This window comes from Phoenix dactylifera, chromosome 11 (assembly GCF_051530095.1).
Source record: "Phoenix dactylifera cultivar Ajwa chromosome 11, Ajwa_hap1_PhDact_Kaust_v1.1, whole genome shotgun sequence".
In the NCBI taxonomy this organism is placed as follows: domain Eukaryota; kingdom Viridiplantae; phylum Streptophyta; class Magnoliopsida; order Arecales; family Arecaceae; genus Phoenix; species Phoenix dactylifera.
This window is the reverse complement of record NC_143200.1, coordinates 19909865-19933249: the sequence shown is the minus strand read 5'-3', so window position 1 is coordinate 19933249 and position 23385 is coordinate 19909865. Positions and strand designations below refer to the sequence as shown.

General features: G+C 36.9%; 2 protein-coding genes across 5 annotated transcripts; both read right to left on the bottom strand.

Annotated features, from left to right (window-relative positions):
• Positions 1 to 4563: 4563 nt before the first annotated feature.
• LOC103711975 (GPI-anchored protein LLG1-like) lies at positions 4564 to 8246 on the bottom strand. The gene is made up of 3 exons (XM_008798324.4): positions 7768 to 8246; positions 7611 to 7667; positions 4564 to 5409 (listed from the first exon to the last, which is right to left on the bottom strand). The coding sequence occupies exons 1-3, from the start codon at positions 7877 to 7879 to the stop codon at positions 5048 to 5050; spliced, it is 531 nt and encodes a 176-aa protein (XP_008796546.1). The 5' UTR covers positions 7880 to 8246; the 3' UTR covers positions 4564 to 5047.
• Positions 8247 to 12421: 4175 nt separating this feature from the next.
• On the bottom strand, positions 12422 to 21730 carry LOC103711974 (phosphatidylinositol/phosphatidylcholine transfer protein SFH13-like). 4 transcript variants are annotated; one of them, XM_008798323.4, is made up of 17 exons: positions 21017 to 21730; positions 20813 to 20864; positions 20664 to 20701; positions 20238 to 20556; positions 19970 to 20069; positions 19628 to 19692; positions 19120 to 19386; positions 18827 to 18904; positions 18637 to 18738; positions 18502 to 18551; positions 18301 to 18400; positions 18052 to 18150; positions 17851 to 17964; positions 15583 to 15745; positions 13877 to 14256; positions 13282 to 13356; positions 12422 to 12699 (listed from the first exon to the last, which is right to left on the bottom strand). In XM_008798323.4, exons 5-17 carry the CDS (start codon positions 20004 to 20006, stop codon positions 12682 to 12684), a joined length of 1548 nt encoding a protein of 515 aa, XP_008796545.1. In that variant the 5' UTR covers positions 20007 to 20069; positions 20238 to 20556; positions 20664 to 20701; positions 20813 to 20864; positions 21017 to 21730; the 3' UTR covers positions 12422 to 12681. The 4 variants fall into 4 exon arrangements, with proteins under 4 accessions (XP_008796545.1, XP_008796542.1, XP_088563255.1 ...); XM_008798320.4 differs by lacking the exon at positions 19628 to 19692; XM_088707129.1 differs by lacking the exon at positions 19628 to 19692 and having other exon boundaries at positions 13282 to 13347.
• Between the last annotated feature and the right edge of the window lie 1655 nt (positions 21731 to 23385).

Sequence of the window (23385 nt, the reverse complement as noted above, 5' to 3'; positions counted from 1 at the left end):
ATGCTTTATAAGAATTATAAAATTTAGAATTATTTGCGATGAATTTTTTACCTTATAAAGAATCTGAGATCAAATTTTATGCCTATCTAATCGAAGATCAAAATACAAGCCAGATTTGAAAGTATAAAATTATTTTCTTAAAAAATAATAAAATCATGTGTCATTAATTTAAAATATCTTGGAGGAATCTAATTAATTTACTGTGTTTGGGGGAGGGCATTATTTGAGGCCGCAGCAAAGTACTATCTTCACTGGTCACAAGTATATTGTATTGGCTACTTATGATCAAAATAGAATAAAGCTAACATTTAGCTAATGATTTGATGTTAAGCTCACAAAGTTCGGAGAGGGAATATGTTTGTATTATTGAGTGTTCTGAGTTTTCATGGATTATAATTATTTAGTTTAGTTGTATGCCAATAGAGTAAAATTCATAATAAAGAACTATAAAAATTCAAATTTTTAGGTTAAATATACGATTTACGGAGTTCAAAATATTGTTTCTAATTTTGTGAAAGAAATAGATTTAATTTTATAACCACAAGATAAAATTAAGTTGTGTCTAGAAAAAGACCAAATTAATTGAATTCAGTTGTTACACTTTAGTTAAAACTTTTGCATTAAGCAATGCAATATCTTAAAACTATTTTTTCTTTCTTTTATACTTTTTTCTAGTCACATGCTAATACTAAAATGATGGAACCATGCCAACATTTCCTTTTAAAGCAAACAAATAATCATAATTGTTATTATTGTTTTGCATAGATATGACAAGATTTGGATGCATGATGCCATTCTTTTTTTTTACTGTGCTTATTTCGAACTATGAGATTCTAATGAATAAAACTTAAAACCCTTCAATTACAGGTTGCCAATTATCAATTAATTTCTAAAATTTTAGCAGACATGCAATTAAAGACAATATATATATATATATATATATATATATATATATATATATATATATATATATATATAATAATTTTTATAAAGAAATAGCAAGATCTAGTCATGCATAAAATCGGCCCACATCAAAACCTATATTTCAGTGATAGATTATTATATGGCCAATTGGAAGTTTAGCGAAATGATAATTTGAGGGAAATATATGGATCATAAATCAATGGAGTAGCAAGGCTATTTTGGTAAGGCCAAAGAAATATCCTTGCCACTGAGGTGGTAGCTCAATAGAACTGGGCCTTTACTTCCATCCTCGCAGTCTGAGTTCGAAATGCGCGGACGTCGATTAAATGAGGAGATCGAATGCTTCCTGTTTGGACACGTAGGATGGGAGAGCTTATTAGTCTGTTGATAGCCTCGGTGGTGCCGGATGTGACGTATTCATACGGAGGATTCATGCTGGAGCCCATAAGAGTAACCGGGCCGGGCCCACGGGTGGGGAGGATATGAGTAAAAACGGCTGGCGTGCCCAACACACGGTCAGTTCTGCCTGCATCGAACATTCTCCTGATGGGGTGGAGGCCCGGTGGGGGCTACTACGTGGGGGTGGGCTCCCCCCTTCCTCCCCCCTTCCCTATCGCCTAAGCAAAAAAAAAGCAAAAAAAAAAAAAAAAAAAAAAATCCTTGGCAACAAAGGCATTTCCTATAAATCATCTCGAGCTGATCGTATGACATATGAGGTGTGAACTTATACTAGGGGTGGTAGGCGATAGATAAGCATTGCAAGTCATCTTGGGACCATTCAACTAATGAGAGCACTTCATATTTCTCAGACAAAGCTTTGTCTCTGCTCCCCTTGAATCTGGTTTTATTTGTTCAACACAAGTAAAAGACTCTATAAATCTTGGATTAATTGTTCTGGAAGTTCTATCCTGATTCTTTTTCCCCTCCTTTTCGTGCTTTATTACAGCTACAAGTTGACGAAACTTGATCAACTGCAGCTATATAGAGTGACGAATTGGCTATATGGTTGGACCGAAACCTTGCCAAACCTACCGTACTGTTGCCTTGCTGGATGTTACGTCTTAGCTGAATTTGGCTGTGAACCGGTGGTCATTTTGTCCTTGCCTCTACCCCAAGACGCACGCACGCACGCAGAGAGAGATTTTGATTGAAATTTCATTGACAAATGTTTATTTTTTGATTATTTACCAAAAAAATTTTAGATATTTATACAGAACTAAATAATCCAAATATATATTTTTAGCTAGATTTTTTAGATCAAATCTTAGGTTGTGACAAATGGTATCAGAGTGGAGCAACCCATAGCCCATGTAGGGCTAAAAAATACTGTAGCACGAGCTTATTGAGACTGACCGCGGACGATCGTGATGCTTGTGATTAGATTTGAATGAATTTATACTTTTAGGCTAACGAAGACGTCGGAGTTTAAATAGGAGGAGTATGCAAGAATCCGTGTAGAAATATATTTAGTCTCACATCGATTATTCATCGAGAAAATCTTAGGTACAATTAAGAAACCCAAAAATATATTTTTCGGCTAGCCTTTTTGGGTGAAGTCTTTAGTTGTGACAAGTTTAGCTATGTCGGGAAACAAGTTGAATGGATTGGTATGATTTTGTAGAGTTAGTATGTAACAAAAAAAAAAAAAAAAGGAAAGAGGAAAAACTATTTAAATATAATATTATATTACCTTAGTGCATGATGCTGGCGAAAATATGCATCTCAAAGAAATAAGATTTTATGAAAATTCAAACATACAACTTAGTAAGAAATGCATTTTGGGTTGATAGGAGCCTCGTAACTCAATTTCACTCGCAGGTGGATGGAGGAGAGGAAGGTGCGCAGAGGAGTGGTGGTGTGCGAAGGAGTTGGAGACATGGAGTGAATGAGAAATGCATTTTGGGTTGATGGGAGTCTCGTAACTTAATTTTACTCGCAAGTGGATGGAGGAGGAAATGTGGGTGCGCACAAGAGTGGTGGTGTGCGAAGGAGCTGAAGACATGGATGCGATGGAATCGGGCTGTATCTTTCACGGGAAAAAAGGATTCACTTTTTTTTTTGCACGAATCCATTACTGAATCATCCATCATACAGTTTTCAAAATAATCCGAACTCCATCATTCATCCGCCTGCATAGATCCCAAATCAAAGCTAACTTATAGAGCCTGTAATTATGCTGGCCTCTCTCACAGTTTAATCTGTAGTGCTGATCAATCTGCAAAGGAATAAACAAACTCTTGGAATAGTATGGTTTATTTGATAGGACTGTTGGAGTTGCATGCATTTGAAGACCTAGAAGGGTATAAAGTTAGCACTGTTCAATAGCATCTTGCTGAGGATCGTGTTTGTTTCCCCAATTTGTTCTTGAAAAGTAATGCTACTGGTCCGCTGGTATTGAAGTGGCGCTGGGGTGGCCCAGGTTCGAAACACGTGGGCGTCGATTAAATTTGAGAACCAGATGTCCCACGTCTGGATTCTTTCGATGGAAGCGCTACTGGTCTACTGGTACCGAGGTGGCGCTGGATGATGCACTCACCCGTGGGTGAGGAACCTACAGGAGGGAACCCATGGGTTGGGGAGGGTACGTGGAACTTGTGGCCTGCATCGAACATTTCCTAGTAGAAGGAGGGCCCAGTGAGGGCTGCTACACCGGTGAGGTTTCCTCTCCCCCCTCCTTTCTTTTCACAAAAAAAAAAAGTAATGCTATAAATTAGTAGTGCTTCTTATTCTTGGGAATGTCAAACAAGCGGATGGCTCGATTTCATTTTTGACGCTCCATTCAGGCTTCATATATTATTATAATAAATTAGTTTACCATGAATACACAGATGTGTTACTTGAGTCTACAGAAGACAAAACTCGCTACCACCCTTCCATTAACTTGAGTTGTGATATTAATCGTGCTATTCAATTAAAAGAGCATAGCATTCATTATATACGATTGGCTTGATCATTCAAACACAATGGCTAAATGCATAAATAAGAACTTTGATCAAAACGATATGTTAGTCATTTACTTGCAAAGCTTTGAACCAAACTATCAAATTACTTGTTTGGTGGGAGAGAAAAAAAGTAGTCAATTTTCTTGCAAAAACTATTCCATATTTTACTCCATATGTGAATCAGAAATGATGTTGCACCATCATTGCATAGTCTTTCTACAATTAATCCTGCATGGAGTCTAATTTGTAAAAAATATATCTTACAGTTACTAAATTTACGTCGAAAAGAAAAGCCTAAAAAGAAGATTAGTGATGGGACTGGGCACACATAAAATTGTGCAAGCGATTCCTCCCGAAATCTGCAAGCACTAATTAAGTAGTTTTCTTCTTCTTCTTCTTAATGAGGATCCCCATACGAATGACAACTGAAAAGGTTTCACTAAAAAAATTGTCGACTGGTTTTTCGCCATGTTCTTTATATCAAAATTAAAAAAAAAGAATATTAATTAAGAATAATATAAAAGTGAAACAAAATATGGCTCAAAATTAAAGGGGTGCATAGTTATTTTTGTTTTTCATATACATTAATTTCCATGATCAATGTTGTCCATGATCTTTTTTGTTACTTAAGAGTTCAAAAAAATCATAAACTCTAATTACAAAAATGCTCATAGTTTGAGAAACATATATTAAAATGCTGAAACAAACAAAGAAGTCAGTCTACGCTTTATTACCATTAAAGCAGTGCCCATATTGCATCACGTATCATACAAAGTCTGCAAGTCTTCCAGAATACAGAGATGATTATGACTTTGTGATCACCCGTGTGGGTCTCTGTAAACTTACAAAACTCAACCCATGCAAGACTCAAATTCAAAGCTTTCTTTTCTCCAAATGGGACCACCATTTACCAGCCAGATTGCAATTTTAAGGTGTCTGAAATGCTAAGAATGAGGAGCAGATTAATTGCTTCTCATAGTACAAAAAAAAAAAAAAAAACTTAGAACTACACTATAGCAGACCTACATAAGTTTGTGTAAAGAAAAATAGCGCATACTCCCCACAACCAAATGTTCTTGACATCATCACCGAAGTAATTCGCCTTAACTCCTAACACAGATCATCCATTCGAATAACAGACTGCAGCAATGCAGCTCCCAGAAACATAAAGTCTTCCAACTTCAAGAGAATAGGAGTGCCAGAACCACTCCAGACATGAAGACAATTAGAAAGGTGAGGATTCGATTTATGTCACCAGCATTTGCAATGTCATCCGGTGTCTTTGAAGGGCTAGGAGGACATGTAAGCCCTTCCTTGGTGTCGTGGCATTCACTGGCAAACAGACCTGGCGGGTACTTGCCATGGACATTAAGATAAGAGAACAGATCTGATGCACAATTGTTGCTGACATCATTCAATTGCTCAGCAAATGGGCATGCAAATTCCTTGAAAGCAGCACAGCAGAGGTTAACAGCATAATGGGGCCCCTTGCACTTGCTCGTGACGACTGTGTAATTCTGGAACTCGAAGTTCACAGGGCAGTCTGACAGGGATATCAAAAGACATTAGATTTAGTATTAGTTATAAAGCTAAATGGTCCAAGATAAATGAGGAGTTTCCATAGTTGCAGTTCATTTTTGAGGATAGATATCTTCCATTCACTATGTTCATCTGTATTTTTTAGTGGTGATAATTGTAGCAGCATGGGAAAAGCAACCATTATCATCATCAGACAACGATCTTCTAATAAGATTAGCGACTCACTCAATAGTTCTGCAAAGTTTTACTTATAAATTATGAAGAATGCTGTCTATCTTGTCATTGTCATGTAGTTTTCTGGATTTGCAGGTGCGTCTGAATTTGTGTTTGAGGCAATCATATTTCTGTGCAAATTGCATGGCTTAACACACATACTTTATTTATCAAAACTTATTTGATTGCATCATCCAAGTGTCATTGCATAACTGCAAGTGTCGATTCTCTGATGTCCCTGAAATTGCATAATCATGCCCGAAAATGGTGAAACTCACCGGAACATTCAGTTAGCCTTACGAAACAAAATATTACCAGTGTGTATTTCTATTACAAATATTTTGAGTAACATATGTAATCTTACATACATATTGACATATAAACATAGGAAAACTATTTGGGACCAACATGATCGAGATGGAGTGAATAATTGAAAAGAAAAGTTTCTAAACTAATCAGAGTTCTTAGATAAGATTTTTCAATGAACTCTTGGATTCTCAAGTTTTTGGGTCATTAATTGATCAAGTTTGCGGCGATATGAGTAAACTGTGGCAGACGGTACTTATAACAGTAATTGATAATGATGCCTATAAGCATAAAAGAATTGTCAGGACAATGAGTACTCTTTTTTTTTTCTTAACAAAGTTGATAAGCACTTATTGCCAAACCAACTCTCACACTCATGTCTGGTTTATGTATGATACAGAAAGTGATTTTCTGATTAATAATACATACTACATGTCAAAATGTGATCTTAGATATTATAAAAACCACTCTACAACTATTTGACATGAAAACAAGTCAAAATTGAGAGATTGGGCATTTGCATCATATGGTACCATTAAGGACGCATATATGTAAAACCAAAGCACATGTATTCATGGACAAAATAAAGCCACCTGGATAATTAGATTTGTCATATATGAACTAATAGCTGGGGATGAAGACTCCGAAATTGAATACACTTGCAATCTCTGATCTCACAATGTGGAAGACAAAGTTGTATTCAATTAGTAGTGTCTGGTCAAAGATGAAACTAAAGGATTAAATGATGTTCATGGCAAATTGCACTCTTTAACATATCTATCTTGATCAAAAGCTCCATGTGGAGATTCTTTTGACACTCGGTCATCACCTTTTCAGAACTAGAATCTATTTAGTGATTCAGCAAAACCCGAAACAAAAGGCCGTGTCTTACGTTCTACTGGTTCTGGCATGATATCTCAACAACCTGCCTACCAATTAGGCAGTATGCCAAATTAAGTCATAGTTTCGAAAAAGACTACCGTGAATATCTCAATCTCCAACCCTGGTGCTCCATTGAACTACTCAACAAAAATTGCAAAACAAGTAATTGCACTCGCTCCTCCCCTTTACTCGAAGGCTGCGCCACTTTGAACTACAACTCTGCGAGAGAACTACATAGGCTGCTAAATTATGGATTATGATGTTAAACTAACTTGAACTGTGCGTCCACTCCCTCCTTGGCTCTCATCTCACATGCCACCTTAAACTGTGGGTGACATGCAGTTCTTGGTAAAATATGGCTATCAGTCATGCTTCCAGACAAGAATCTCACATCGTCGTTGGATGCTCCAATCTCCTTTTCAGTTAAATGACTCACTGTATCTTGTTTACCTTCTCTTGAGTTCAATTTGTCTCCCAGTGAGTGGTTGGATAATATATATTTTCACCATTGAAATTCCAATGTTGTAAGAAAATTGCACCTTTCTTTCCTCCAATTCTCTCAGTTCACTCTAATATCTATCCTCAAGCCAGCTTAAACTAGCTCATAGATACAGGGAAAAAGAAGATCAGTTCTTCAAGACAAAAAATCTAATAAGCCCTCTAAAGCATGATTCTGAGTTCAAACAGGTGATTCCAGCGGCCATGGCGCCCAAGTTCAAATTTTTATACCATAAATCAGCAAAATATCAGGAATAAAAAACAAAATCTTGAATCAGATCATAGAGCGATGTGACTTGATCTTACTCGATTTCGTCTGCAGCAAACTCCGGCCCGTAGATCCATGATATTGGAACACAGCATCTATCATTACCACGATTTTTTTTTAAAAAAAAAACAAAGAATCAGCTCGCAAACTCAAAAAAAAAAAATCAAAAAAATTTGAAATTAAACGCATCGGTACCTGAGATGAAGGTAGAAGCAGTGGCCAGTCCCACCAACAACATAAACAGAACCGCCCGCAAGGAGACGCTTCGACACAAATCCATCTCTCCGCCCAAAAAGGCAAACGACATCTTTCGACGTTTCCCCGCCTCCTACGATCTCCCGATAGAACTCGAAATCCACGGAGAATCGAGAGAGAGAGAGAGTAATTGGGGTTTGTTCAAGCGAAGAAAATGGAGAAGAGAAGAGAGGAGAGCGCGAACACCCGCTCGCGCAACCGAGTCAAGCCGACATATCCTCCGCCTCCGCTTTTGCAACTCCCAATGGCCGGAGTCAATCATCGGAGTCAACCAGTATTCCAGGATACCACTAACCGTAGACCCGCTTGCGCGACGGAGTCAAGCCGACACGGCCTCCGCCTCCGCTTTTCCAACTCCCCAATGGCGGGAGTCGACCAGCGGAGTCAACCAGTTTTTCACGATGCCGCTAACAGTGTGTGGTTGGCGTCATCGGAGGGCGGATGAGTCGAAAAGGTGGATAATTTTTACTAATTGTTTGATTTTAAAATTTTAAAAAATTAATAAAAAATAATCTATATATTAATTTATTGTTTTTAAATTTTATATTAAAAAAATGAAGGAGTGGATACCTACGTTAACAAAATTATCTGTCCGGCAAAATTCAGATATTTTTTCTTTTTCTATTTATATTCATTATTTTTAACTAACTATTTATAGAAAATTAATTACTTATTTATATAATTAATATATATATATATATATATTAATTTTATAAAATTATTTATTGAATTAAAGTAAAGTAAAATTAAATAGTTATATAATTTTGTATATAATAATAAATTATAAAGATTATAAGTTAAATTGAATTTTGATTGGTATATCAAGGTTTCTCTCCGAGATGTATGTATACCATTTTGGATTCTTTGCATGAGATACAAGATGCACATGAGTGATCCCAGAGAAGAGAGATTTTGATAGACAACAATAGCATGTTCCTCGAAAATTACACTGATAAATAGATAAACATCATTTCTTTTGCAAACATGTTCCCATCAACTGCTAAAACGTTGGACAATATGTAAATGTGATAATGGTTTCCTTAGAAGAATTCATTGACAAGAGTATGGAGTGTTACGGAGGATTTCAATTCCATCACAGACAGGCGGTGTATAACATAGAGTACATGATGTATATAATTTATAAGGAAAATATATTTGTTGGAGGGTAACAATACGATTACATTTTATTTAAGACGCAAAATTTTCCTCGGAAAACTCTTTCATTCCTACCACTGCACATGGACCATCCAGCGTAGAGCACTGTAGAGCAAGAATCCTTTGTCAGAGAATTAGATATTAAACTCAGTGGATCATCTGCTAATGAAAAGTGGCTGCGGAGTTTTGCTAAAACAAGGGAAGAAGTAGAAGGAAAAATTTCCATAATTCTGATTGTTGTATAAAGTGCTTGAACACAATAATATATACAGGGTATATATATAAAAGCTTAAATATAACAGATATTGAGTACGATAACAACTCTATTAATATTACAGGTTACACACGTTAACAAAGTTGGTGGTCCATAAAGTATGCTCGAACAAAGCTTGCAAAAGGGCGGAGAACAACGACATGATCGACTTCCTCCACCCGGTCAAGATAGAGTTTATAATAGATGTGTTCATTGTGTGACAGACATTTCCTAGCTAGGCTTTGCTTGCATGGGATTCGATTCCACCAGAGTTGCCAGCAAAAACAACGGACTCTAGGTGCCACCTTGCTCTTCCAAATATTAGAGAAGACCTTGGATTCAATAGATAGTTAGTACCTCAGTCAGAGAAATATTTAGAGACTTTTGGAAGTTTGACTAGATTTGTCATTTCCCCAACATAATCTGGCTGGATAAGAGTTCAAAGGAATATGTATCCGAATGAAGGCTTCAGCAATATCAGAAGGAATGTATGATTAGCTTTCTGGACTTTTTTTTTTTTTTTTTTCCGACACAACGGTGACTCACATTGATCGTACATGAGTACAACCAGTAAGATTAAAAAGAAGAAGTTGAAGAAGAGAAAATGGAACAGACTCGTGATTCTTCTAAAGGATTCCTTCTGAATATTGTACAGCATAGGAGGCAACCCAGTCAGCAATACCATTTGCATCCCAATAGACATAAATGGCCCGGACGGAGCCACATCCTCTCTATAGCCTATTTATATTTGAAGCAACAGTTGTCCGTTATCATATTTGTGCTGGCCTTGAATCCACTCGATCACCACAGTCAAGTCCTCATCAAGGAAAACGTTGTTCCACCCAGAACTAGCCTCCCATAGGTGATGCCCTTTCATACAGCTCTCAGCTATGCTTCGATGGCAGTTACGTCGAATATTTGACGTCCTAACTACAAAGAGTCTGGAGTTACGACCTCGGATCCCATTCCTTTTGAACGGTCACACAAATTTCACTGCCTCTACCAGCAAAGGACAATGCCTTCCTTTTCCACCCTCTAGTATGGCGTTCAATTTTGTTGGAGCTAAGTCTGTCTGTTAGGTTTAGATCTAGATATGGGGATACCCTAATACTTCAAACAACAGATTTAACCTGAATCCCCAGATCGGAACTAATAAATGCTGCAAATCAAAACGTGATGTGCGACTAAACTGGACATGAGATTTATTTAGTTGACGCCAAACCAGACTGTGAACAGTAATCCATCATGATCTTTTTTAAAATCTAACAATTCCTTTCATTAGCAACAAAGTAGCAGCCGTCTGCAAACAAAAAAAAAGCAGGTGCGAAGATACAGGACCAATTGGCAGTCAGCTAATACCCTTTGAGCGATCCAGTGCTAACAAGTTCTTTTAAAAGATAAAGGAGACAAGAGACATCCTCGAACCCCCATTGGATTCAAATTTAACAGAAGGAGATTAGGATAACTATGGAGGCCGAAGTGAAGGAAGAACATGCGACCTAAAAGTTGTAGGAAAAAAAATAGACAATATTGCTGGTGCAGATATTACCACAAAGGCTTTGGTTTTTGGAGCATAAAATCAGGAATGCATAGTTTCCAAGCCACGAACACATTCTATGAAATATTTCTGCCAAACACAAAAGCACCTTATTCCTCTGATGCTGAAGAAGGCATAAGGCGTTTCATCCTATTCACCAAAATTTTGTCACTAATTTATATAGCGTGTTACCGAGGCTAATGGGCCGATAATCCTTGGGCTTTGTGGCTGCACTATTCTTGAGCAAGGGCCCAATCGAAGTGGATTATACATGATCTCCAGATCACATCACAGCTTTCGGAGACAATCGCCTTCATGCCAACGACGGCCTGACCAGGCATCGGGGGAGGAGCCCAGAACTCTCATCACTCATTTCCATTACTCGGGATGAGTGTGACCAATTCAAGCGCACAAAATATTCGATTGATGCTGTAACTAGAATCTTTTTGGTCCGCTGTAACTTCAGTCTCTCCGATTGCTTGGAGAAGGACCCAAAGAATATAAAATATTTCAAATTGAATTTTCAGCTGTTTGGATGGTGAAAGAAAATACAACAAAATTTCCAAAAGGTATATAAACATTAAGCCCCAACCTTTTCAAATATGACTTCATGAATTTGACTTTTTTAAGTATAGTCTCACATACGGTTTTCAAGTGTTCTTCGAGGGACGTGAACCATCCATGTATGTCAGCAGGACAGCCTAGATATGTCACCTGGTAGTGCCAGTTGTGTTGGCGGAAATTATCTGTTTGCGTATTCGTAACTCTAAAATCAAGGGCGCTAAGGTTAGGGTAGAGGCAACTCAATTAACACCAAATTGTCGAGCAATAGGGACTTCTGCAGGCCAAGCTGCTGGTTAGCCAGGCAGTAATATAACGAGGGCTCTTCATGACTTCATCTACCACCTTCATCCACCTGCCACCACTATACATGCTCCATCTTAATCCATCACCCTCTTGGTAAATACTGCCTTCGATTTATAACGCCCTTCTAAGAGCAGCAAGACACGCAGCAAGCAGCATGAGTATATAGGTTGACAAATAATTAGAAATCTTTAATTAGATCGGAACGGTGGACATCCATCAGTCATGGTTGCAATTTATAAGATTGTCATTTTGATCCAACCAAAATCAAGATTGCAATGCAGATAATCCTTGCAAGTAATCAATAATTCACTCCCGTTACACCTTCCTTAGGATCCAGCTAAATACTTGTCCTCTCCGAGTCAATTTAAAAAAAAAAAAAGGAACTACTCTATTTATCCATTCTCCAAAACATATAGATCCCAAGGTAGGTACCTTGGTTTTTATGTGATGCAGTCCGAATGTTTTCTTCTGCAATTGATGAGATGGAATTATTAACAAAATAGTGAACGACCATGATCGAATTTGGTCCCACTTGAGACAGACTTCTTTTATTCCCGTTCAAATGATGCCCGCCCCAGGCTCCAGATGCTTTGGCGTCATCTCCTGTGCAGCAGCTTAAAGCCTCATAAACCTTTAAGAATGATAAAATTCGATGAGGCCGCTCAAAGGACAAATATCTGGATGGTGGAGCAAACTCCAAAACTAGATCCCTAACAACCCATGAAGCCACACTAGAACTGGTGGACAAGGGCTCAGGTTTAGAGGTAGAGCGAGAGACGCCATTTCATAACAAAACAAAGAAAAACTATATATTAACTTTCCTTTTTGTTTTTCCTTTTTCCCTCATCCACCATCTCGGCTTTTCCATGATGCTGCATGTAGCACGCTCATAACAGTTCGTAAACGTGACAAATCTCATCACGGACCAAAAGAAAGAAAGAAAGAAAGAAAGAAAACTGTATAGCAGGAAGTATTCTTTCAATGCTAATCTGACGCCAAAGCTACGCTTCTCAACCATGTACAGCCACTCTCTCTTTAGGTTTTAACAAAACTTCCTTCTCTGCAAACAACGATGCAAGCAAGATGTACCAGTTAGATCCAAAATGGTGCAGACCATGATTGCAATTTGACAACAGTAGCAGACAAGATAAACGGAAACATAGACTCAGTAATAAACAAAATAAAGAGATGAGTATTATCAATCTGGTCTCTCTGACTTTTGGAGACCTATACTAGTGAAAATTTGTAGATATGATTTAAACCAACGTCTCCATAATTTGATAAAATAAACTAGGCAAGCTAAGCGCTAGCACAGGATGATGGTGCAATCATTAAAAGATTTGAAGTGTCTTAAGTACCTGACATATTTAGAAACGTAGAATTTGAAGTGTGGCAAATATGACCCAGTTCATGAGAATCAGGATCAATGGTATATTAAAAATCCTAAGGTAACAAAATATTTCTCCAAGATCTACACAATCAGAGACATCATGTATTCAATGCTCGTTTTAGGTTTAGCTTTAATTTAGTCAAAAGAAGTGAGACAAACCAAAGGTTTCTTTTAAAAAAATCTATAGTTAGGTTGTTCACAAAGATGTGGATGAACTCAACAGTTTGATGGTAAATGGTTTTTTCAGCATACCCTGAGATTGGACTCCTGTACAGCTTCTAACATTTCTGCAATCTCCATTTGCTTCACCACTGTGGCCTGCAATACCTAAAAGAACATGTGATCACAATCTATCAAAAAGCATTATCTCAGAGAAAATATATAAGAAAAATGAACAATAAAACGATATAAATGGGATAAAATTTCTTAATTATACATAAATATGTTACACATATATACAACTCTGGATCTTTTTTGGGCCAATTGCTTATAGTATACAAATTTCCTGAAGAAGTAATACAAACAAAAAAAAAAATGGGGAGAAAAATGATGCCACTCAACATCATGGAGATGCATCCCCAGTAATGATAACAGTGTCCAAGTTAGATAAAAGCTAACTTTCTGAAGTGAAGCTTTGATGGAATAGTGATGCTCCAGCACGAATATTCATTAAAAGCATCAAATATTGCCGTTGTTGTTAATCCAGATCAGGAACCACACTCAAAATATTAAGTGCTTCCTTTTATGATATAGCTGAACTTTAATATGATACTCTTTCTAACTTACTGCATGCTGTTTGACTCACCTTAGAACACAAAAAACCATTAAATATACAATAAAAGATTACCTTCTTCGTCTTCCCAAGGTCAAACTCAATGGACTTTATCCTGTCCCAAGAATCAAGGAGTGCACGGTCTTTTTCCTGTGGAATCTCTGCAGGCTTGCTACTGAGTTCATTGCACATCAACTCGAGCCTCTGAAGGCGTTCTAAACAAGGACTGACATGGTCTTCCTTGACAGCTTCCACACTCGGATGGTTATCTGGAGTAAGGACCAATGCATCTGATGGATGAATGTTCTCCAACCTCCTTTCTTGTCTACAACCAAAGAAACGAAAGAAGGGTAGCAGTTTAACCAAAAATGCGACTAGTGCTCTTGCAAGATATCTTATATTTCCTTCCTCTGAATCTTCCTTGGTGTGTTTGCACAGATCAGTGCCCAAGTTACCTGAAACCGTAAGAGATACATCAAAATTCCCCATTTGAAAATTCAAAGGATCTTGGTAGCACAAAAACTAAAGAAGAGACACTTTATAATCTACAGGAAAATATTTTATTAAACATCTCACCAAAACATACTAAACAGCCTATTATCTAACCAAACTGCCATCGCCACTCCTTTCATAAATTATAGTAATTCTACAAGTTTCAACTGGTTTTAAAGCAACATGAGAACTCAAAGGCACTAAAAGGTGAAAAATTTATGTTAATGCAGTTCCCTAAAAGCGACCCTTGTTGCCTTTGTAATGTAGATTTTAATTCATGATATTTTATTCTAGTCACTTTCTTGCAACTGCATTTTGGATGTAAAATTTCACACATCGCAGACTTGAATATATTCTTTTAATATATTTGGCAATGTTCTCATTGTGCCTCAACTTTAACGTGCAGGCCTTTGGACATCTGCAATGAGGAATCAATAGACTAAAGGGTCGGAAAGGTGATTGGAGAATACTGGGAAATAGTAGTAATGAGAAATGATGAGCAACTTCCATTTTAGAAGACAGCCATAGTTATGAAAAGATGATTAAAGTAGGATTTGTATAGCTGGCCCAAACTGCCAGAGCAAAGTGTATATATACATGCAATTAACTTAGTACCAACAGAAGATGTAACAGGCAACAATGACAGTGATCCATATGTAGATAAACATAAGCAAATACAGCAATAAAGAACCAAGAAAATTAAAAAGTAGTTCAATTCCTTCTACAATTAGGGAATTGCGGTAATAATTTGACAAATTGCAGAACTTCGCTAACAATTTCAGTTTGCCAGGGAAAAAAAACAAGTAGCAGAACAATAAAAACACATCCAAACCTACATCATATTTATTTTATCACCATTGGAATTCACTATAATGGAATCAAGCATGGGCCATTCTGAGCACTTATAGTTCTAAAAGATTATCAACTGCTATATTCCAACGCTAAAATTGTCATGATTAAGCAGCTTCTCTTGTAACAAAACCAGGCTGCCACAAATACTTCATGATGGGACATGAAAGTTGTCAAAAATACCAACATGCAAAGATACCAAAAGATGTGTGGAGCAAATCATAGTCTATAATGTTCCCAACAATGAAAAAATCACTGGCTTAGGACTTAGACAAGCTGCTTATTAGGCTCTAGTGCAACATAATTGCAGAAACAATCAACTGAAGCAGTAGTAAATTTTCGTTTCTAGTAAAAGAGAACTTTCAGAGGATGGCAAGAAAGGAACTTAGAGAGCAGGGTTGACTAACAAATTATGCGGGAGTAGATCTTATTATCAGTACCTAGTGAATGTGATGTTCCATTGGCAAAGGTACACCCATGATCCTTGTGTTCTTTAGATGCATTACAAGCAGATCCTGCTCCCCTTCTGCAGTCTACAGCTTTATCAATCATCTTGAAGTCACGATTGCAATTGTAGTAAGATGTAGAATCTGTCGCCCTGAACTATATCACAATAATGAAAAAAGATACATTTAACATCTACTAGAAAGAACAAAAAATACTGCATCATAATGATTAGTAACTATTACTGCAACTGCACATGAAGATAAGCATATACATGCAATTATATCATTAATGTCAGAATGCCAGTTTAATGAAATATGATGATTAGCATCTTTACCACGTAGCACAAACTACCGAGGACAAAAGTAGGGGTTTAGATTGTAAAGATAATTAATGGGCAGTATGGAACTGTGGATCATGGATGTCATGTCAATTATATCAGGAACGTCAGTGCGAACCAGCTGAAGGGAGGAGACAGGTGGAGAGGAAGAAGAAAGGAATAAGAAGGCCTTTGATGCCATAGTTTAAAGATTTTTCAAGATGGACAAAAGAATCATCTTTTTGATAGTATCCCAAAATTTAAAAAGAAATTCAGATCTGAATCCCATGAGAGATATATCATGGATATATTGGTGAGGCAATAATACAGACCCTAAAAGGAAAAAGTAATAGGCATATAAATATGATAAAGTAACACTTTAGGGAATCTAGAACAGTGAAAAACGGAAAGTCATGCTTTCCAATAGATACAACAAAATTCAGCATTCAACAAAGCATATATAAAGCAAATAGTATTAAGTTGTTTATTGGACATTTGGACCCACTCCGCCCAGCACCCTCTTTTAACGTTAAGGCTGCATTTGGAAGTGGAATAAGTTAACCAGTGTAAATGGGTTAACTTACTCCTACTCCTCTTTGCTCCAGAATAAATTACCCCTCTTTTATTGGGTACCAACTTTTCAGAAATAACTTTTTGCCCTTCTGAAGACATGGTTTACCCAAGTGTTTGGCTGAAAAAGGGTGGATTAACTAACTTAAATGGCTTTTACTCCCTCTTATTCCACTTCCAAATCAGCCTAAGTGAATTACATGTTAGTGAATGAGCAAGAATGGGAACTGAGTATGACTGAACAGAATAATTCAAGGATTTGGGGGTTGTTTTGATGCCAGAAGATCTTATCAGTCTAGTAAGATCTTCTGGCCGGTTGTGTTCATTTTAAAAGTACGGCTAAGTTGGGATGGCTCCAAGAGATCACAGTGCCAGGTGATAGCTAATCCTTGTTTTTCAGGGATAATGGATTCCATTCTCCAGGTGATTTACCTTATCCCTAGATAATAGCAATTAGGTGTTCCATTGCTTCTCCAATCTATTGGACCGGGTCCACTTCACTGTATTTTCACGATAAAGTCCCTCCATAGGAAGATCTTATCAGGCCAATAAGATCTTCTGTCATCTAAACAGGCCTTTAAAGAAATGACTAATTTTTCCTTCATATATTGTCATAGTATATATGAAGTCAATAAGGAAATGGCTCAGGTAGAATATAAGTGTGTCAATATCTGAATATTATAATTCCAGCAAATAATATTGGTAGGTCAACATTATGTTTTGAGATTCACCATTGCATATATCCATAAGTTTTATTATCTGGTCTTCTTTTTTTCTTATCTGTTTCTTACAAGGGAGTGAGCTCAACGTTATCATTACAGGGAGTGGCTGTTACCTAGAAAGTGGAGATTTAGAAAATCACAGAGAAACACACAAAAATAAATATGTTACCATCTCTAGGACCTGCTTCAACTTCCAACTTAAACTTTCGAAATCCTTTAGAAGGCAATCTTCCTAGGAATATCGGATTGGTTTGTTGAAAAAAATGAGCTCTAAAAAGAACTTATGAAATGGTAAGGTGAAATAGAACTTATAAATACTCACTTATCAGTCCAATTTCTAGATAGATGTTTGTTTTCTTTCTTTTTTTTTCTTTTTAGTATGAAAGATATTATAATGAAGGATCCTGCATTAGTCTCCATATCCAGAATCAAATTAAGCTGTGTATCCTAAAGATGAAAGCATCATAATATACCTTAATATGGTATCCACTTCAAATCTCGTTTGTAAGCTTAAATATTATAGGAGATATCCATCTTGGCACTTCAGATCCACATCATAACTATAACACATCTTCATGCATAGTCAAAAAATTACAAAACAAGGTTCATAAATATGGTCATATTGCACATGTAAATCAAAGCACACTACTCACTTCCTCTTGAACTGGAGCCAATCGAGTGTATTCAGCAGTTCTGGATATAACAGGAGAACCAAGATCATCAACATCTGATCCTGATTCAGCTGTTGATGTGTCACTACATCTTCCCTGCCATTCAGTTTGCAAAAGGAAAGATGAATAATTGATCTACACAATCAACCTATACTAAACACCATGAACAATTCAGTGTCTTGCCTTCAGTGGACGTAGCCTAGGACAGGGAGCATTTCTTTGTTCTCCATCAGATACTCGCCTAATTTCCCTCACAAATGCTGCTTCAACACAATGTACAAGCTACAGGTAAAAATCGTAAATCATATCAGTGCACTTCATGCTCTTGGTTGATCAACGGACTCTGTATATTTGATTAAGGATGTAATATAAAGAAATTGTGATCTGATATAATATAACATGGTTGGCCTGTTACTGCATGACATGTCCTACCTTCATAATGACAGGGTCATTCCATGGTCCTTTATTAGATCTAAGACATCCACCTTCATCACAGCATGTGCATGAGCCACCCAGGAAGTCTGGCAGTTGGCTGAAGGAAAAACCAGGGTGGAAAATCTGATTTACAGCAGCTAGAGAATATAAAGGAAACAATTGATAGCATCAGAGCTAGCATAGATAAAACAAACCAACCTTGCATCAATAGCTTCAAGAAGCCTGCTCTGATATTTGCTCCCCAGTACCTGTGCATATTAAATAAACCATGAATCAAAGCTGAAGAAATCGGGGAGAAACCCACATATTTACTTCAGAAGCATGGATCTTTACATGTATCTTTGCTGTAGTTTTGGGGTCAAGAAATCCCTTTACAGTGTTCCAAAGCAGCTTGAAACCATGACCAGCATTTACAATGAACATTTGATGTAGTGTCTGCATACATGAACGTTTGAGCAACCCTCCTATGAATACTAAACAAGAGCTACTTGACAAGAATATGTTAGCATAAAACAGTAGATACCTCAGGATAGTAATCACCATCTATTTTCTGCATATTGTGCAAGAGGTCTCTTGCTGTCTTGCTGAAATTCTTCAATCCCTGAATACCAATACAAGGACAACTCTATATCAGAGTGGCTTCCTCGGTGACTAAAGAAGATCACCAGAAAGCAAAATATGATATGGGAAATCTTTTCTGTTTCTCATTTAAAAGAGATAAACCCTTGTAACCATATTAGCATCAATAATACAGTAAACAGATTAAAAAAATAGAGAAAAAGAAAGAAAAAAAAAAAAGCAGAGGTGCCATCTTACCACACCATGCACATCCAGTATTGTAGTTGTCGAATCAATGTGTCTTTTGGCAGCAATTGAGCAAGCAGGAAATTTCTCATGCAGGGCCTTCTCAAATTCCTGTACGTGATATTTTATGTAGCGCTCGACGGTGGTAATGTGAGTAAGCTTGTTCGGCTCAACTTTTCCGAGCCTCTCAATATATACAGGTCTTCCCTGCCTGTCCACTCCATGGTATCCTTGGGGATAATAGCACAGGACTTCCTCCAGTTCTTCAAAGGCAAAATCCTTGAATCCAGTACATTTGATTGTCATTACCATGCCATATGTAAATTAAGGATTAAGAATGGCTTCGAGATAACAAAAGCAAATTGTAATTAAGGAAGTAACATATTCAGAACAACAAGCATTATAAATTGTGAAAACATTTTTATGCTGGAATTAGCCCGCTATAATAAAAAGATTAGCTAAAACTAAGGATGTAAATGTGTGAAAATAACACATTATAGAAAGAAGTTCTTAACTGTACCTCTAAAGAGATATACATCCTCAAAGACCATTCAGAGAGGACAGATCGAAATGAACCATAATACCCTGATAAATTTGAAAACAAATAGAAAATAGAGCTTCTTATAATTGGCAAAGATTGCACTAGACTGTTAAATCTGTCACACAGTGAACTACTCACATCTAGATTATTCACTTTCCATATTTTGCAATAAAGATACATATACTTTTATAAAGACTCAGACTCCCATAATCTTGTTGTTATCATATCATTATCTGATAAGACTCACTATGCCTCCCAAATCTTTAAACTGTTTCCTTAATGCATGTAGAAGTGCTCTGCAGTATGTGATAGTTGCCTCACCTCCAAAATGTTGTCTGCTCCAAACTCTTTTCTCCATCTAAGCATCTCAGCCCACATATGGGTCGTTTTCTCAAAGTCAAATTTCCTAGCCTTGAGAAACCTGCACAAAATGAACGGAATAATTAGCCACCATAGGTATAGCTTAAACGCATGCTTAGAACTTAAAATTTTACAAGATATAATAACAAACATTACACAGCTTCAGGTATAGCAGATGATTGAATTATGAAAACAGAACGCAAAGAAAATCTTAAACATCATTGCTAACCTGAGCAATGTGTGATAGTCATCATGTTTATCAGGCAATAAATCCTTGGCAACAAGCTCTTGCCGGAAAGCATAGACTGCGCGCTCCTCTTCAGCATCCCTTATGTCCTCGATAGCAACAGAAGGCACCCTGAAATAGACTTTCCGTTTCCCTCTTTTCTTAAGAGAATGAGTAAACTTAGTGGAAGCATTCAAAGCCTTCTTCTTCAGAGACCCGATCTTTGTTCTCCTTCTTTCGTCTTCCGAGATCTCCACATCTGATCTCCTCTCCTTTCTCTCATCACAACTAACCGATCCTTCAAATCCTTCTGCGTGGCAGACTGCAATGCCGCAATGCACGATCAATCGTTCAGAAAAAAACAATCAAATCACTGCTTTTATATGACTATTCTACAGAGTCGAGGGAGGAAAAACTAAATAAACATACCTGACATTTTCGAGATCTCAGACTTGAAAAGACGAAAACTGCAACTGATACTGTTAGTAAAAGTCCATACTGAATCGCAAAAACACCGTCTCCCCGCTAATGTTGTTATTCTGATTTAAAAACCAGGAAAAAAGATAGAACTATCTTACATATCAGTATCACTGAGGGGTCCTAGAGTGCAGCAAAGATCCAAACAAGGCTCTGCAAACAAGGAAAATTCGACAGCTGATCAGTGCCAGTAACTAAAGAATAATCTACAAACTATTTTCTCATCTTTTTTCTTTCTTTTTTTGATCATCAGATCTGAATATTACATCTATAATTCCAAGATTAGATAAGAGAACGGCTGGTACCTCATCAGAAGCTTTCAGTTCAAAGGACCCGGAAAATCTTCCAGTTTAAAGGAACCGCAAAATCCTTTCAAAGGAGAGGCTCGCGACCTGCATTGACTCAACCGTCATTCGAATCCGCGAATAAATCCTCTCCCGAAAACGAAACCCTTAGTAAATCCCAGTAACCCCTCAAAGATCCACTAGAACCGCACCGAATCTTGTAACTCCTCAAGTCTTTCTCCCAAACCGTTCAAAAACCCCTCGAAATCAAGAAACTGCACCCTAGATTCCGATTTCCCGGATCCAAAGCAACAAGAAACGAGTTCCACAGCCGAACTAATAAAATCAAGAAAAGAACTCCAGAAACACGGATCCAGGAATCAACCCGGCAGGAGAATACGACGATGGCGGATCTGAAGGCTACACCTCACGGAAACTCTAGTGCGGCGATCCGAGAGCAGAAGGCGAGACGGGAATCTCCAAGAACGAGAAGAATCCGAGGATAAATCGGCGAGAGAAGCACGGGGAGGGCTACTAATTATGTGATGATGCGGGATTTCTAATCTGGACTCTGGAGAGAGAAGTATTGGAACTGTTTCCTCTCTGCTCTCCCTTCATCCACTGTTTCGTCTGCTGGCGTTCGGAAGAGAGAGATACGAAGATTCCAGCGAGCGTTCTGCTCGGCTTCCCTCTCTCCCACTCTATTGTTGACCTGACCTGAGGCTTATTGCATATATATCCTCTAAAATATAAAAAATTATATAAATAGTTTTTATAAAATTATTATTTAGATGTATATTTTAATAAAATATTTATTTTATACGTATATTTATATATATATATACTTATACAATATAGTATTATTAAAAAATAAACGATTTAAATTTGAAATAACTAAAATATTCTTATAGGTAGACGTGTAGTTACACATTCGAATAGCAATTTGTAAGGGTATTCGTGCAATTACGCATATTTAGAAGGATATATGCTTAAAAAAAATTTAATAAAAATCATTAAAGTTTAGAAAAAATAATTCAGTTATTTCTTAATAGAAAGAGTCATAAAAAAAGATTGATATTATTATATCACATAATCTTATGTTAATATCAAATCTTACAAAATGAATCATATTGCTTTCACGAAATTCTTGCCTCAAAAGCTCAATATTTACAAATCACTAAAAATATTTTACCAATCTAAGCATTCATATTTAATTTAAATTTAATATATATTATTTTTTAAAAAGAATGAAGAATATATAGATGTCATAGATTCAATAATGATAATCATATTAAAATCAAATAGAGAATAAAATTACCAAAATGATCACTTAATATTCGAACTTGACCGAGTCATGATCTTAGAAAAGAAAATTAACAACGTGGCTTAATTTTTTTTTTGATTTGCCAATCCAATTGAATTATAAAAGACTTAGAAAGTTCCAACCGAGTTTTGATTTTTCTTATGAATTTTTTTGAATTTATATCCTTCAAATATAGAAAATTAAATGAATATTTTTATAAAAGTCGCTATTTGAGTGTATACTCTTATATTTTTTTTTGCATATCATCTATAAAATTTTTTAGTTATTTTAGTTTTAATCCGTTTATTTTTTAACAATATTAGATGATACAAATATATATAAAAAAATACATGGAGAATATTTATATAATTTTATATATGTAAGAGTTTATATATAATATATGTTAGAAAAAACTCTTTATTTTAATTTGGGGCCAGGTGCTGTCGGTCCGATTACGTGGGCCAGACCCTGATCGCCGATTTGTCGAAACACTACGCCACGTCGCGAAAATAACCACCTACACGCATTCATAGAATTTCCTATGCGGGTGTAACATCCGCCGTTCTTCCCGCGCAAATAGATCTCGCCCATCCATTTCCAGCACATCCATCGTCCGTATAGAATTTCTCCGTAAGAATTTCTAATGCAAGCGACCTTATTATACCACCACCCTAACCGTAATGTAATCTTACCGGCCTCTCCCGCCACCGAAACGCACACCAAATGGAAATTATGGGAAGAAAAAATGGAATTCTTCGACTAGCTCCTTATTCTCACCGGGCGGTGACTTTATCTTGGTTCTCGTAAAAGTGGCGCATATTTGTCCTTTGATCGCACGTACAAAGTCCAGATGTCCGGACGAAAAAGCTGGAGAGAGAAAGGCGTATCGACGCTGCTTTATATGAGTTGGTGCCTACAGATGCTAGGTTAGGGGCTAGGGACGGGCGTGGTCTTGTCACCAGACACAAGAGCAGGTTAATAAGGTTCACGGAGATATGGCGGGCTAAGAGCGTAGGTTAGTTATGCTTCGCGCACGTTAGCCGGCTACAGACCGTTCGACCACGTGTCTCATTTCCACTGGTTCAGA

What these genes read in the sequence shown, in the direction of transcription:
- LOC103711974 (XM_008798320.4), bottom strand. An exon ending in TGGCTCCAGTTCAAGAGGAA is followed by an intron (nt 15,746 to 17,850) that starts GTGAGTAGTGTG and finishes ATTGTGATATAG; the next exon opens with TTCAGGGCGACAGATTCTAC. An exon ending in TGGAACATCACATTCACTAG is followed by an intron (nt 14,257 to 15,582) that starts GTACTGATAATA and finishes TTACGGTTTCAG; the next exon opens with GTAACTTGGGCACTGATCTG.
- LOC103711975 (XM_008798324.4), bottom strand. Translation starts at nt 7,879, where the DNA reads ATGTCGTTTGCCTTTTTGGGCGGAGAGATGGATTTGTGTCGAAGCGTC. An exon ending in TGCTTCTACCTTCATCTCAG is followed by an intron (nt 7,668 to 7,767) that starts GTACCGATGCGT and finishes TGGTAATGATAG; the next exon opens with ATGCTGTGTTCCAATATCAT. An exon ending in TTTGCTGCAGACGAAATCGA is followed by an intron (nt 5,410 to 7,610) that starts GTAAGATCAAGT and finishes TATCCCTGTCAG; the next exon opens with ACTGCCCTGTGAACTTCGAG.